Source organism: Colobus angolensis, unplaced genomic scaffold, assembly GCF_000951035.1.
Source record: "Colobus angolensis palliatus isolate OR3802 unplaced genomic scaffold, Cang.pa_1.0 Scaffold10, whole genome shotgun sequence".
NCBI classification, from domain to species: Eukaryota; Metazoa; Chordata; class Mammalia; order Primates; family Cercopithecidae; genus Colobus; species Colobus angolensis.
The window spans coordinates 9,930,067-9,947,146 of NW_012110919.1; the positions used below are offsets into that span (position 1 = coordinate 9,930,067).

At 38.3% G+C, this 17,080-nt stretch overlaps 1 protein-coding gene across 6 annotated transcripts in view; it reads left to right on the forward strand.

Annotated features, from left to right (window-relative positions):
- The window catches only part of APAF1 (apoptotic peptidase activating factor 1), a 95,152-nt gene that overhangs the window by 54,996 nt on the left and 23,076 nt on the right, over positions 1 to 17,080 (forward strand). For 3 of the 6 annotated variants that reach the window (XM_011934545.1, XM_011934556.1, XM_011934551.1), the window contains exons 17-21: positions 2,037 to 2,198; positions 6,530 to 6,658; positions 9,653 to 9,778; positions 11,741 to 11,860; positions 14,640 to 14,756. The exons of 1 other annotated variant lie outside the window; for it this stretch is intronic. In XM_011934545.1, the coding sequence (XP_011789935.1) occupies positions 2,037 to 2,198; positions 6,530 to 6,658; positions 9,653 to 9,778; positions 11,741 to 11,860; positions 14,640 to 14,756 (654 nt within the window). The remainder of the gene's footprint in view (positions 1 to 2,036; positions 2,199 to 6,529; positions 6,659 to 9,652; positions 9,779 to 11,740; positions 11,861 to 14,639; positions 14,757 to 17,080) is intronic. 2 more of the 6 variants (XM_011934564.1, XM_011934570.1) reach the window with 1 other exon arrangement.

The window sequence follows — 17,080 nt, forward strand, 5'->3', positions numbered from 1 at the left end:
TCCTTGAGGGTAGTATCTGTATCTGATTCATTTATATAGTCTCTAAAAGTGACTAGCATAGCGTTTAATACACGTGTTAAAGATGATAAACCCTTGCTGTGTCACTTGAAGTCAAACTAAGACGTCTTCAAACTCGGACACTTTTTAAAAAGTTGTCATTTGACAGGGACAGGAGTTTGATTTCCATATTCATGTATGAGTATCAAAATGTGATTGTGGCGCACAGAGCACTCGCAGCAGGGGACAGACACTGCTGCACTCTTGGTGAGAAGTGCCCATGTTTGTGGTGGCTTTCCCACAGTGCTGTTAAGTCTGTCAGTATCATTGGTTGGTTCACACTGATACAATGACAGGTAGTAAGCAGAGGTCCTGCAAAATGATGTTAGATAACAGCATTTCAAGGTCAAAGTCTCCTGAAAGCTTTTAACTTTTGAGAGGATGAAAACTGTAAAATTATGTCCTGCCCCAAATGGCTGTATAACTTTTTAAGCGTTTTATAGGGTAGCATGTTGATAAGCATGTGCTTTTCGGGCTCTGAGATGAACTATTTTAACATGCGAGTTCTATTTAAAAATTGCCGTTTAAAGCATGTAAAGGCATGGGGTTCACAGGGACCCTGTGATACAGTGCAGCGACTTGCTCAGAATGAAATGCTGGTATTAGTTTATGTGATCCCTCAATATGTGGGATTTCATCACTGCTTGATAGAAGCCGAAGTCAGGTCCAGAAACACATGCAGTTTAGACATGTGTAATCAAGTTGGATTGTGCTACTTTTATTTTTCTTTTTAAAATTCAGGCAGTAGTTGCTTTTTCTTTTCTTTTTTTGTTTTAAAAATTTTTTTTAAATGGAAAACAAAACAAAACAGATGAGGTCTCACTATGTTGCCCAGGCTGCTCTTGAACTCCTGGGCTCAAGTGATCCTCCCACCTTGGCTTCCCAAAGTGCTGGGATTACAGGTGTGAACCACTGTACCCAGCCTGATTTTCGTATTAATAGGGAAACTGATTTCTCGTATATTCAGGATGATGTAACTGAAGGTTCAGGCATTTATGTTTATTATTATTATTATTTTCTCTTTAGTATCAGGGAAGGCTGCTTTAGCACCTGCTGTCTCTTTTGCATTACCCAGATTACCCGCAGTTGTTGCAAGTAGAAAAGTTTTGGTTTTGGCCATGTTTCTTAGTATATATAATACTTCTTTTTACTCAAGAGATTTGAAAATGTACCTGGCCAGACAAATTAGGTTTTACCTGGGAGTTATGCTTTGGAAGCTGACTTAAAGTCTGAGAAGCAGCTTTCTCCCCGCACCCCCATCCTTCTCCATGGCCATCCTTTGGTTTGGGCATGGGCAGTCATTATCACTCTGTGAGGCTGAGATGCTGCTCATGGCCCAGAAGAGTGAAAGTGGATCTTCTTGAAGGCCTTTGTCTTTTGTTCTATTCAAGTGGTCCTACTAGTGAGCAAAGTTTATGGTATTTTGTATCTCATTCCTCAGGATCCAGTTAGTTTTATAGCCCTATCTAGCCCTGCCAAGCACACAAAGAGTCTTGCTTGTCCCTGTTTTCAGAGACTTCCTTATGTCTGTGAATGCTCTGCTAGGTCACGACCGAACTTGGACTGGGTCCTGTGTAGTCTTCCTGCTGTTAGTGGTAGGTTTGGGAAGCACACTTCATTCCTGGCACAGCAGAGGGCAGCAGTGGCAAGTCGTGAGTCTTCATCTTACCACCTTTCTTCCACTTGTGTCCTTACTGTCAATATGTAATTTTTAGCCCCCACACCATGCAAGACTCTTAACTTTTTATTTAATTTTATGTTCTGCATTTTGGGCAGTGCTTCTAATTTTTTCTTTTTACAAACATGATAATGAAACTGGAGATCTTAATTTAAAAACCTTACAAAAAGTCATTCATAGGTAAAAATAATTCATCAAGTGAAGTGAATAAGTTTATGTGGCATTTAATTCAGAAAGAATTCTAGAGGTGTGATTTTAGAGTAAAACAAACTTTTTCTTTTTTTATTACTTTAATTCGAAGCTTTGGGATGTGACATCAGCAAACGAGAGGAAAAGCTTTAATGTGAAACAGTTCTTCCTAAATTCAGAGGACCCTCAAGAGGATATGGAAGTGATAGTGAAGTGTTGTTCGTGGTTTGCTGATGGTGCAAGGATAATGGTGGCAGCAAAAAATAAAATCTTTGTAAGTACTTTAAAAAGCCAACTTCAGTCTGATTTAAAGAAAGTTAAAATTTCTATTCATTTTTGCATTTTACAATGTTTATTGAAAAAATAAAGTCAGTTGTGTGATTTTGGGCAGTCTTCCTAACCTGTCATGGTTCTTTGGAACTGTGCTCCATGAGATAAGGATGGCGTTGTGAGGAAAGGTCTCCATGGTTACACCATTTGGGAAATATGTTTTGTATTGCTTTCCCTTATTAGGCACACGATGTGAACTAACATATTCAGGGCCCCAGGAAGTCCTATTATACAATTTATGCCATCAAATCCAGTGTTCCTCAAATGTATTTAAAATGTATTTAAAACATAGAATGCTTTCTGAATTACTCCTTTTTTTTCTTCAATTTCAATTACATTGGTTTAGGTGATTTTTCAAAGTGCTTTCTTACACCTACAATTTTATGATTTGATGACTCTGATAGAAATGCTCATCAATGACTGAACAAGGTTGTGAAATTTTTATAAAGTAACTGAGGAAAATATGAAAAAAGTAAATAAGAAAATGCTTTTCTTTTCTTCCCCATGTCTAACAGTAGCTTATATTTGTGGTATTCAGAGTGCTCTCACATATAATTTCTTTTGATGTAAGTATTCAAGAAGCAGCAGGTTACAGTAGCCCTATGATAATAATGAGGCAGCTGAGGTTCAGAGCAGCCAAATAATTTGTCCAAAGTTACATTGTGATTGGGAGAGCCAGATCTTCTGATTTATGGCTCAGTTACATTCTGATCTAATAGTGATTTCAAAATACTTGAATGAGGGATATTACTGTTTTAAAGAGCATAATTGAAATATAGAATATGGTTATATAAGGGATCATGTATATGATTGTTATTGATCTAGTGCTGCAATCCTTGGTGTTGATTGCTTATGAGTTTGTACCCCTTTAGCAGGAAACTAAGAGGAAAAATATCTCCCTTTAAGTTAACATCTGTAAGAACAAAAAAGGAACCATTGCATTTGCAAGACTTGAAGATTAAAACTTTTTTTATTCTGATAAAGTGCATATAATGGAAAATTTGCCATTTTAACCATCTGAAAATGTACATTTCAGTGGCATTACATTCACAATGCTGTGTAACCATTACCACTACATATTTCCAAAACTTTTTCATCACCCTAAACAGAAGCTTTGTAACCATGAAGTAATAACTCCTCTTTCCCCTCTCTTGCTAGATCTTTGTAACCTCTAATGTAATCTGTGAATTTGCCTAGGTATTTCATATAAGTGGAATCATATAATATCAGTCCTTTTGTGTCCGACTCATTTCATTGAGCATGTTTTCAAGGTTCATTCATGTTGTAGCATGTATCAGAACAGTATTTCCTCTTATGGCTGAATAATACTCCATTGTATGTATATATCACATTTTGTTCATCCATTCATCTGTTGATGGACACTTGGTTTGTTTCCACCTTTTGGCTACTCTGAATAATGCTGCAACATTGGTGTACAAATATCTATTTGAGCCTTGTGTGTATACCTAGGAGTGGAATTACTGGGTCATATGGTAATTCTTTATTTAGTTTTCTGAGGAACCACTAGATTTTTCCACAGCAACTGCACCATTTTACATTCCACTAGCAATGTTCGAGGGTTTCAATTTCTCCACATCCTTGATAAAACTTGTTATTGTTCATTTTTAAAATTATAGCTATCCTAGTAGGTGTGAAGTGGTTTCTCCTTGTGGTTTGATTTGTGTTTTCCCAATTACCAGTGATGCTGAACAAAAGATAACTTTTAAAAAGATTTTAAGAGACCTGTTCTAGTGAGAGGAAAATAATTTTATATTACATGAAATGTCTTGTTTTAAAAATCTGTACAGCAGTTCCCTGTTTTACCATGCTAAAAGAAAGCCACCCAAAGGTGTTCTTTAACTGCATGTAGATCCTGATTTCTTACCCTTGGTCTCTCCTTCCTCCTCCTATTATTTCTTTCCAATTCCTGTGTGAGTCTACTCCTGTTATTAGGTCTTTTTTCTTTTACTATTCCATAATTGGGACAACTGCCTATTCCACATTTGCCAAGTTTCCTCGATCACTGTCAGCCACTAATTTTTAAAAAAATGACCTGTCCTGGGAAGCATTTTAAATCTAATTTCCTGCCCTGTGTTTTTGGCCTCCAGCACTATGCTGCCTACCATATGTGCATGCTTGCAGGGACTCTGCATTCACTAAACATTTTAATAGCTTCCACTGGAAGCTTTCTTGTTTCTTTCTAAGGTCTATGTCTTAATCTTAAATCACTATACTGTATCAATACATGTAGTAAATGCAAATCATCTTATTTGGCAAAAACTTTGGAAGAGTATATTCAGCATTTATAAGTCTTAAAAACTGAAGAAACTGTGGCTGGGCGCAGTGACTCACACCTGTAATCCCAGCGCTTTGGGAGGCCAAGGTGGGCGGATCACCTGAGGTCGGGAGTTCAAGACCAGCCTAACCAACATGGGGACACCCCGTCTCTACTAAAAATAAAAAAATTAGCTGGGTGTGGTAGTGCATGCCTGTAATCCCAGCTACTTGGAAAGCTAAGGCAGGAGAATTGCTTGAACTCAGGAGGTGGAGGTTGTGGTGAGCCGAGATGGTGCCAAGTTGAGATCGCGCCATTGCACTCCAGCCTGGGCAACAAGAGTGGAAGTCTGTTTCAAAAAAAAAAAAGAAAAAAAAATTGAAGAAACTTGGATTACTCAAAAGTAGCTTTTTGGGGTTCAAAAACAGGAAAATGATTAATTATAATGAGCAATGTGGTAGTTCTAGAGAGAAATAGAAATGATTGAGCTAATTATTTTTATTTTTTATTTTAACAAACCTCTGCCCTATATTATTTTGATTATTTTCATTTATGAGTATTCATTTTCTCCTTTGAATAAACAAGCATTAGGGAGAACTACTCTGTATATTAATTGGGCCAGTCTATTCTGTATTCACAAAACTTTTATTTCTCTTTAGGCTAGCTTGAGAGCTCATCTGTGATGAATTTTCCTTTATAGAAAGTATGTTTTTAGGCATGGGCAAGGACTTCATGTCTAAAACACCAAAAGCAACGGCAACAAAAGCCAAAATTGACAAATGGGATCTAATTAAACTAAAGAGCTTCTGCGCAGCAAAAGAAACTACCATCAGAGTGAACAGACAACCTACAGAATGGGAGAAAATGTTTGCTATCTACTCATCTGACAAAGGACTAATATCCAGAACCTACAAAGAACTCAAACAAATTTACAAGAAAAAAACAAACAACCCCATCAAAAAGTGGACAAAGGATATGAACAGACATTTCTCAAAAGAAGACATTCATACAGCCAACAGACACATGAAAAAATGCTCATCATCACTGGCCATCAGAGAAATGCAAATCAAAACCACAATGAGATACCATATCACACCAGTTAGAATGGCAATCATTAAAAAGTCAGGAAACAACAGGTGCTGGAGAGGATGTGGAGAAATAGGAACACTTTTACACTGTTGGTGGGATTGTAAACTAGTTCAACCATTGTGAAAAACAGTATGGCGATTCCTCAAGGATCTAGAACTAGAAATACCATATGACCCAGCCATCCTATTACTGGGTATATACCCAAAGGATTATAAATCATGCTGCTATAAAGACACATGCACACGTATGTTTATTGCGCACTATTCACACTAGCAAAGACTTAGAATCAACCCAAATGTCCATCAGTGACAGACTGGATTAAGAAAATGTGGCACATATACACCATGGAATACTATGCAGCCATAAAAAAGGATGAGTTTGTGTCCTTTGTAGGGACGTGGATGCAGCTGGAAACCATCATTCTCAGCAAACTATCGCAAGAACAGAAAACCAAACACCGCATGTTCTCACTCATAGGTGGGAATTGAACAATGAGATCACTTGGACACAGAAAGGGAAACATCACACACCGGGGCCTATTGTGGGGAGGGGGGAGGGGGGAGGGATGGCATTGGGAGTTATACCTGATGTAAATGACGAGTTGATGGGTGCTGATGAGTTGATGGGTGCAGCACACCAACATGGCACATGTATACATATGTAACAAACCTGCACGTTGTGCACATGTACCCTAGAACTTAAAGTATAATAAAAAAAAATGTTTTAAGAAGAGTAATATTTTTAAAGTATATGTATATTGATCCATATTTTGTTTATGACTGTCAATAATTGTGCCAGTTATCAGTAATTTTCATATCTTTTCAGGACTTATATTTGAAATGGGAGGATATTAGAATAGCTTATCTCTTAAAGTATTTTACCTTCATAGGTATCTCTATTTATGTTGACAGCTTTTTGACATTCATACCAGTGGCTTATTAGGGGAAATCCACATGGGCCATCACAGCACCATCCAGTACTGTGACTTCTCCCCGCAAAACCATTTGGCAGTGGTTGCTTTGTCCCAGTACTGTGTAGAGGTGAGTAGTTGAATTTATTCTGTGAAGCCTGGGTTTCCAGAGATCAAAGGATGACAGAGAATGGGCAGCTTAGACCATTAACTGCTGAGGAGCCTTGCTTGAGAAATTGTAGAGTATTTTCTTTACAGCCTAATGACCTCTAACTTTGGGATATTAAACCACATAGCCAGCTTTATTATTTTAACAGTGATTACAGACTTGATTTGACAGTATGACAGGGAATTCAGCAAGCATTTGCTGAATGCCTAAGATGTGCCAGGAACTGGGAAAACAATGGAATGACTGCTGGTCATGAAACATGACATCTCTTATCCAGTATAGATATGTGGCATTTCTTAAACAGTATAGGCACAGACCCTTTTCTTCTTAAAAGAGGTGGTGAGAGATAAGTCCAGTTGAGATTTCTTAGATCATTGGGTAGGATAAGATAGGATGTTCATTGCCAGGCACTAATGAATAAAATAACTCATATAAATTACTTTTTTATAATTTTGTACTTACCTGTTAAGTTTTATGTTCAGAATGTATACCTAGCTGGCCCTGGAAGAATTCCACCCAGTGAATTGCTGTATTAGTTTTTTCACAAAGTAGTGAATTATTTTTTTCCTTCAAAGATGGATCAGTGCTTTTTTTTGTTTTTTGTTTTTTAATAGAGATGGGGTTCTCACTGTGTTGCCCAGGCTGGTCTTGAACTCTTGGCCTCAAGCAATACTCCCGCCTTGGCCTCCCAAAATGCTGGGATTACAAGTGTCTCACCATGCCTGGCCAAAGATAGATTAGTTTTTCCAAGCTTTCTTACTCTTCATTCCTTAGGTTGGTTTTTACCACCAGGTAGTTTGAAACCCCTTGAGATCACAGTTCCAAGAAGATGGGTATGGGCCTTTTGGAAAATAGGGAAGTTCACTTGGTTCACAGCCTCCTCATCAAGGGAGCCATGACTACTGCAAGCACTTCTTCAGTGTTCTCTGCTTATTTAGCAAATTTTAGTGAGTTTGCCAGCCTTGCCCATTACTGTGAAGGTGTTGGGGGAGAGTTGCTAAGCTGTAGCCCTTCAACATGGAGGCACAGGTGAGAGTGAGGGCATGAGCTCCATAGGCTTCTCATAATTCTTGGTGCAACAGTGCATGTGACACTGAAGAACTTCCCTGCTGGGACTCTTCCCATTGCACACAGAGGCAGGGAGTGTGAAAAAGCTCTAGTCCCGTCCGAAGCAGCGGGAAGAAGTTGGGTGCTGTGGGCAGTGTTTTCTTGGGCAGAGGCTTTGAATTTGAAGTGTTTTGTGTTATTTTGTTTTTGAGACAGAGTCTCTGTCACCCAGGCAGGAGTATAGTGTCGTAATCTTGACTCACTGCAACCTCCACCTCCTGGGTTCAAGCTGTTCTCTTGCCTTAGCCTTCCAAGTAGCTGGGATTACAGGTGCCCACCAGCACGTCTGGCTAATTTTTTTTTTTTTTTGTATTGTTTTTGTATTTTTAGTGGAGATGGTGTTTCATGTTGGCCAGGGTGGTCTCAAACTCCTGACCTCAAGTGACCCACTTGCCTCAGCCTCCCAAAGTGCCGGGGTTTATTGGGTTTTAGATCTCCTAGGAGATCTTGAACCTTATGTGTAGATCCTCAAGGTAAATGTGGAGTGTTTGTTAGGATTTTTAGAAACAGTACTAAGTAGCAACCCCTCTTTCAGCCTTTCCTGTCACTTCTAAAGTCCTTACCCTCTGCCATCCTTAGCAATCTCCAGGAAACAATGAAACAGTATCCTCCCTCTTGAAATATAGGGACTCAGTTCTGGAGGCTCTGAGTGACAAAGAAATGATGGGAGAGAGATGGGGAGAAGAAAGTGGGAAGAGAGGGGAGGATTCTCAAGGGAGATTTTCAGTTTCTTAAGAGAGATCTTCAGTTGTGGAACCACTTTCATTTTTGGCCTTTAGCTCTTTACGTCCCAGCTTGACTCTAGAGAAAAGGCAGAGAAAATTTCATACAATTAGTTCATAACCATAGAACTCACTGAATGAAAACCAGTCACTGGGCTTATAATGAGGTACTTGTTTTGTCCATGCTAGTTCTGAAATGATAAAGTGGGTTTGTAATTTAAAGTGTAATGAGAGGAACTCAGTCACATATGGTACTTCATTAGACTTGAATATATTAGAGTAATTTACAGCAGAACCCAGGACAAAATACCAGTCTGCTGGTAGACATGGTAATAAGCATGAATAACAAGAGAAATGTGTACATGTTACAATTATTGTGTTAATTTATTGTAGGTTTTACAGTCAGTTGAAATGAAGGTTAGATGACAGTATTAGTGGAAAAGAATCTGAATATGGAAGCTGCTTATGTTCATCCTATTATTTTTTGGATTGATTTTTTTTAAGTGATAAAGTATTTGCATGATTCCAAAGTCAAAGTTTTATAATGAGGTATATTCAGAGAAGCCTTGCTTTCATCCCTATCCCTTCGCCTCTCTCTCCCTCCTTCCCTGCATATGTAACTATTTTCTGTTATTGGTTTAACTGTCCAATATTTCTTGCATATATAAGCAGATATCTATAGGCATATATATATATCCATACCTGTATCCTTCTATATGTTCTTGTACATATTTTTCCATCTCATATAAGAGATAGTACTGTATAGTATATAGACTCTTCTGCACTTTGCTTTTTTTCTGTTAACAATATATCCTAGAAATTTGTTGTCATCAAGGTGCTTTTCTCATTCTTTTTAATGGCTGCATGATATGCCATTATGTGATTAATGTAGTTTATTCAGTTGGTTCCCTATTGATGGGTATTTAGTTTCCTAGTATTTTGCTATAAGAAATAATGATGCACTAAATAATCTTCTTCATAAGACATTTTGTAGTTTTGATAGTGTGTTTTTGAGCAATTATTCATTGAAGTGGTATTGCTGGCTCATTCTTGCTATTTTCAATATTTTTGCTATCTTCAAAATACCTATGTATGTGATTTCCTGTATGCTGTGTTTATTCTGTAGTTGTGGAATATAGACTCATGTTCAAAGGTGGCTGATTGCAGAGGACATTTAAGTTGGGTTCATGGTGTGAAGTTTTCTCCTGATGGATCATCATTTTTGACATCTTCTGATGACCAGACAATCAGGGTGAGAAATATTGAGATTTTCAGTTTGAACATTTCCTGATAGTGAGCTAAACCTCTTACAAACCAAGAAATTGATGGGTAGCACTGAGGTAAGCAAAATAGGAAGCTAGTACTATACTCCTATTCACCCTGGAAAAGTGCTATTATATGGACTGTAACAGTCTCATTCATTCACTACATGTTCATGAGGATTACCATGGGCCAGGTGCTGTGGGAACTTCAATGATTAAACTGTATTTTGGTTAATTTAAAATACTGCATTTGATTCCTCAGAAAAATTTTTAACCCTTTTCTTTACCTTGAATTCCTACATCCAGTTACTTCGCAATTCTAAGAGAGTCTACCTTTTCATTTTCTATTATTATCTCTACCTTTCTATTTCTGCTACCCAAGTTCAGGACTTTGTTACCTGTTACTTCTCTTGTTGTATGAGTCTCTGCCACAAGTGTTCTTTCTTGCTTTTCTGCATGCAGCTTCTAAGATACTTTTTTTTCATGTACAATATAGTCATGTCATTTTTGCTCAAAAATAGATAATGGCTCCCTTGTCTACCAAAGTAAATATATACTTCTGTGTCTGCCATTAAGCTTCTCTACAGCATGGCCTCATTCTGCTCCAGTCTGTCTTCCAGTTTATTCCTACAGGGAACCAATACTGGACTGCTCACATTTTCCCAAGCACTCCGTAGTTGCCTGCTTCTGTGCTTTTCCTTAAGTGGTTTCTTATATTTGGAATGCCCTACTTACCTGTATCTCTGTTGAAATCCTAACTATTCTATAAGTCCCCTCAAGCCTTCTCTATCTGGGGAGAACGCCTGTCTCTCTTAATGCTATCTAATTCTATGTCATTTTCTAGTGGTGCTTATCAAATTTTGACTTGAATTTAAATACAGATATGATTTACCCCTTATTTCCAACACTCCACTGCTTCTCTGGCTTATTGACACATCTTACATTATAAGCTCTTTGAGGCCAGGAACCATGGCTGGTCCCCACAGCATCCAAATACAGTGTTGTATATGAATTATAGCTAAAATTAATTCAGTGCTTACTATATTCAAGATGTTATGCAAAGTACTATATATATATACATATAAATTTACTAATTCTCACAATAGTCCCTTTTGCAGATAAGAAAACAGGCACAGAAGGACTGAGAAAAGTCAGTGGTACTTAACATGCCAGTCTCAGTGAGCTTGAGCCAGAATATAAATCAACACACTGCTTTCTTCATCAAGAAAGTCTTCTTGAAATGAAATAAGCTGCATCACTAGGCACAGTTACAGTGTGTTTAGTGATGTAGTTGATTTACATTCTGGTGCAAACTTTTTTTTTTTTTTTGTTATGGAGTCTTGCTCTGTCACCCAGGCTGGAGTGCAGTGGCATGATCTTGGCTCACTGCAACCTCTGCTTCCCAGGTTCAAGCAATTCTCCTATCTCAGCCTCCTGAGTAGCTGGGACTACAGGTGCACACCACCATGCCCGGCCAAGTTTTTGTATTTTTAGTAGAAATGGGATTTCACCATGTTGGTCCGACTGGTCTTGAACTCCTGACCTCAGGTGATCCACCCGCCTTGGCCTCCCAAAGTGCTGGGATTACAGGTGTGAGCCACTGCGTCTAGCCCAAACTTCTTATCTTGTGGATTGGTATCAAACAGTTTGAGAACTAGCGGGAGGTCCTTATCTTTGAGTAACACTGGGTTAAGCAACCTGCCTGAAGTTATAACTTTAGGTAGAACTAGAATTCATGCTGAGGAATTTTGACTCTGGAGCCCATAACTCTTAATACTAACTGCATCTTACTATAGATTGTGTTAATAAATATTTATTTTTGGATCATAATCTAATACTGAAACCTTTCTAGCATCATAGGTATTTTATGTGAAACATAGTTTGTTTCTTGCTTTAAGATGAAGACATGTTATTTCAGAGATGGAATGATAATTTCTTTATCTCTTACTCAGCTCTGGGAGACAAAGAAAGTATGTAAGAACTCTGCTATAATGTTAAAGCAAGAAGTAGATGTTGTGTTTCAAGAAAATGAAGTGATGGTCCTTGCAGTTGACCATATAAGACGTCTGCAAGTGAGTATTTTTTAGAAAAAACTGGAAAATTGTTTTGGTTGAATTTTCTATTCAGTTTTTCTTGTTTTTGGACCTGGGATTAAACATAATTATTTTGTATCTAACAGTTGTCCAGTAGGCATTGGTTAAATAAATATATGTAGGTCTCGAGCTGAGGCTCAGATATGCTTATATTTAGAATTAAATTAGATAATTCCTCATCTCACTGCTCTTCTGTTGGTATCTATGATCACATTCTTTGATTTGCATGGAGTCTAAGAATACCATGAGTACAAACTCATGTTGTCTACAAGAGTGATTCAGACATGTGTGCAAGGGAGATGAGCATATAGAAGTATTTTTAAAAGGGAAGGATTCCAGGGTCTTTGAAAGAACAGAAGTCATTTTAGATGAGGAAGGAGTCTGAGTGATTGGAACTGAGGTGAAAGGACCTGGGCTTTACATACTGAAGTACGCCTGTTCATTCATTTACACACACCTTTGTTAAGTAGATATTTATTGAATGCTTATTTTGGCCCTTGAGGAGGAAAGGGTTGTGTAGTAAAATTGAAAGAACTGTATTGCTTAGGGATCCAAACAGCACTACTCTAGCCTATTCTCCCTCTACCTCCCACCAAAGAGTGGGACATATGAGAGGAAGGCATTTCTCAACTAGCTGAAGAGAAAAGGAGTCCCAAAGATCCATTGGCAGAGGAATATACCATTCCAGGAGCTCAGAGTGGTGGTAACAGATGCCCTAAGAGCAGATGCCCTAAGGAGCACTGGAGTTCAAGAGCAGGTTGGCACCACTGTGCTGGTGGCTAAATAAGGTGTCATTGCATTGACAGAGATGTCCTGGAAGTGGTGATAGTGTAGATAGTGGCAGCAAGAGAAAGCAGATGCCTCATGGAAGATCAAACACAAGAGGCTATCTATATATTGGTCAGCCCAAGTAGAACAGCAGAGTATGGACCATTGAAGGAGGTGTCAGCATGTGGAGCTGACAGCATGTGACTGTGACTTGTGGCTAAGAGAGGTGGTAAGAGCAAGCAGCCAGATAAGAAGGGCAGGAGGTGGCATGGCTTTTATGTGAACTGGTGGGACATTCTCCCTTGCCGTGAGGATTCCCTGAGACATAGGATTGAGAAGGACAGAAACCCTTTCATAGTGAGGGCTAATTTTCTTTCTTTTGTTTTTCTTTTGAGATAGTCTCTCTCTGTTGCCTAGGCTGGGGTGCAGTGGCATGATCTTGGCTCACTGCAACCTCCGCCTCCTGGGTTCAAGAGATTCTCATGCCTCAGCCTCCCGAGTAGCTGGGACTACAGGCGTGTGCTACCACTTTGAGCCTCAGTTTTTAAGGTCCTTTTCATCTTACAGTCTCTGAGCTAGTTACAGGGTCAAAGTAGAATCCAAATTCAGGAGTAGATACTGGGAGTAAATCGCTTGGCATGTGGTAACTTCTTGTTCACTGTGGGTGTCAAAATCAAGCTGTAAGTCACCGCTGAATATAGCTTGCTTTGATTTTACAAGTTTTACTATTGTCCTCAATATGCTGATTAGGAGCCCCTAATACACAGTACTTCTGGGGTGAATTGGAATGTGGAATTCAATGTGAATTTCTCATTAACTGTTTTTTAGAAAGCTGATTCTTCCACTTGGGATATTTCCACTCCAGTTTTTTTGTCAAATTTAGTGTCCTCATGCTTGTATTTCCTTTATTAAATTTGTGCAACCTTTCTTTAATGATTGTTGTAACTGTGAGACTTAAAAAGTCATCTGTCTATAAAGATATTCTATGACAGTGGTTGTGGGGGAGTTTAGAGGATAAACTTAATAGTTTCATTTAAGTGAATAAAACATTTTTTAGTTTTTACTTAAAGAGAGAGCTCTTGAAATTAATTTTTGAGAGAAGGAAGATGTTCAGCTCTTCGTAGTTCAGTTTTCATTTTGAATATCTAATAGATAAAAGCATGCTAGGTAAAATAATGTTAAGGAAAAGCTACCTGTGATTGATTGACTGTAATCTTTGTACCAGAAACAAAGATGACTGCTTATTTCATGTTGAAAAATAATTCAAGAGTTTTAGTTTATGACACTAAGTTAGAGAGAGGTATCTGACAATTGATTTAAGCTTGAGAGATATTTTCCCAGGTCACATGTTATACATGAGTGATACAGCATCATAATTCATGGGATTTAAGCATTGGTACAGATTATGAAATTAGGTAATCTTTGTTTAAGCATTGTAAATCCAGCTACGCAAATTATGCTTATGAGTTCTTCTCCATTGTCCTCACTGCCCCCGCTCCAAGAGTCTTAATTTACACTGTTTTGTGAGTGATTTGGAGGATATAAGCCCCATTTTAATTTGTCTTTTTATGTCTGTCTCAGTCTTATTTGACCAACAGCTTTGAAATGTAGCAGAAAAGTATATTTTAACAAACGATAGCCCTATTAAAAGTGGGCTTTGTGAAGAAATGGAAAACGGTGTGGAGCTAGCTGTGGGATTACAAATCAGACAGATGTGTCTCAGGTGGCAGGCACAGCAGCTGCTTTTTAAACCTTGTAATGCTCGTTTTATTTTATGAAAATGTATTTGAACCACCAAAGTGGAATGAAATGAAAGTGTGAAGTGCCAAATGCAGCTGCTGAGACTAGGATATGGCTTTGTTGTTCCCCTGAGAACTCTTGTTGGTTATTTTCTGTGTTTTGTTTTATTTTTTTCAATTGAAGCCTCTGTTCTAAAGAACAAAATCTGCTCTTACAGCCTAATAACTGATTTTGCCTCATTTTTCATTAGCTCATTAATGGAAAAACAGGTCAGATTGATTATCTGACTGAAGCTCAAGTTAGCTGCTGTTGCTTAAGTCCGCATCTTCAATACATTGCATTTGGAGACGAAAATGGAACCATTGAGGTATTCAGTGCTAGTCTTCAGAATCTTTCTGTACAGAATTAATTAATTAAAACTAATTATATGTCTGGCATTGTGCACTTCTATTTTTATTTATTTTTATTTTTGAAATGGGGTCTTGCTGTGTCACCCATGCTGAGTGCAGTGACACGATCACAGCTGACTGCAGGCTTGACCTTCTGAGCTCAAGTGAGTCTCCAACTTAAGCCTCCTGAGTAGCTGGGACTACAGGTGTGTGTCACCATGCCCGAATAATTTTTTATTTTTTGTAGAGATGGGATCCCCTATGTTGCCCAGGCTGGTCTCAAACTCCTGGGTTTAAGCGATTGTCCTGCCTCAGCCTCCCAAAGTGTTAGGATTATGGGCATGGGAGCCACTGTGCCTGGCTATTGTATACTTTGTTTTTTGAGACAGGATCTCACCTTGTTGCCCAGGCTGGAGTGCAGTGGCCCAATCTTGACTCACTGCAACCTTCGCCTCCCGGGCTCAAGGAATCCTCCCACCACGGCCTCCTGAGTAACTGGGACTTCAGGTATGCACCACCACACCCAGCTAATTTTTCTGTTTTTGTAGAGATGGAGGTTTCACCAGTGTTGCCCAGGCTGGCCTTAAACTCTTGGGCTCCAGTGATCTGCCCATCTCAGCCTCCCAGAGTGCTAGGATTACAGGTGTGAGCCACCACACCCAGCCTATTATACACTTTTATACTAAATAAATCTTTCTGTGATCTATTAATCAATGTTCTGTTAAACTAAAAATCATCTTATCCAGTTGGCTGTATATTTTTCAGATTTCCTATATTACTGTTTCTCATGCTTTTTATGTCCCTTATTCTCTACTTAGTTGTTTGGCTGTTCTCCACATATATCAAACACTATCTATCAAGATTTCGCTAACTATGCAAAGAGCACTTTTTTCTCCTCTTCTTAGAAGCCCAGCCATATGGGGTATAAGTTGTTTCCATTTTGGTTCTGATAAGGCTCATGGGGAATATTGGTGCAGGGCTGCCTGTGCTTGGCCGCTCCACCAATCCTTGCTGTTCTACTTTTGGTGGCAGAAGTACCTCAGTTCACCACCTGAAATCCTTAATTTATCTAACAAGACCAAATAAGTAAAAATAGAAACATGTTGCAAGGCAAAAAATGTAGTATAATAAAAGGCATTTTGGGTAAAAATATTGTTGTCTTTATCACAAGTGAAATTCACAAAAGCACATTTTCTTTAGCTTTATAATGGTTTTAAAAACCATTATATTTTAATGTTTTATACCAAAAACATTGGTTCCTTCTCTCACTTTTTCTCACCAGGCATCTGGGAATTATTTTTTAACCAATTACTTACGGCACTGGCCACAGTATTTTACTTTGGATTCATTTTCTTAAGGAATTACACAAATATTCTGTAGTCCATATTGCCCCACGGAGAAGAGACTATATGCTTAGACACAAAGTGAAGAAGGAAGCTTTTAAGACAGTGATCTCTATACTCTTACATATTTGCTATGACCCTTGTGTCATGGATTGAGAATTCGGGCTTTGTTTTCTCTTTATTATTGTGAAACATTTATTTATCATTTGTTAAGATGTGTACTATTCTGAGAAAGTACATCAAGGATATGTATTTCTTAAGCAAGGGATAATTGTATGTTTACAGGTGAACCTTAGAGTTCCATCTCAGGCTCATCTCTCAAACTGTTGTGTATTATTATTTATTCTTAAAGAGTCCTTAGTTTCTCTTTTATCTTAACCTCGATGTGAAGTCAGTACCACATTCTTTTCATTTTTACCATCTATCTTAAAATAAGTCTTTTAGATAGTTTAAAAATAAACTCACAACACACATATATGTGCTTCATCCACATCGTTAGTTACCTCAAAGTCATCAAATAATATAAATAATACATAATGAACCATGTGAAATTACCAATATTTACCTACAAAGTGGCAGTTTCGTATAGTGTAGCCTTATATCATCAAATAATAGCAACTACCATTTATTAACTGTTTACTGTGCCAGATGCTCTCATTGAATTCTTTTTTTTTTTTATACTTTAAGTTCTAGGGTACATGTGCACAACGTGCAGGTTTGTTACATATGTATATATGTGGCATGTTGGTGTGCTGCACCCATTAACTTGTCATTTACATTAGGTATATCTCCTAATGCTGTCCCTCCCCATGCCCCCCACCCCACAACAGGCCCCAGTGTGTGATGTTCCCCTTCCTGTGTCCAGGTGTTCTCATTGTTCAGTTCCCACCTACGAGTGAGAACATGCGGTGTTTGGTTTTCTGTTCTTGCGATAGTTTGCTGAGAATGATGGTTTCCAG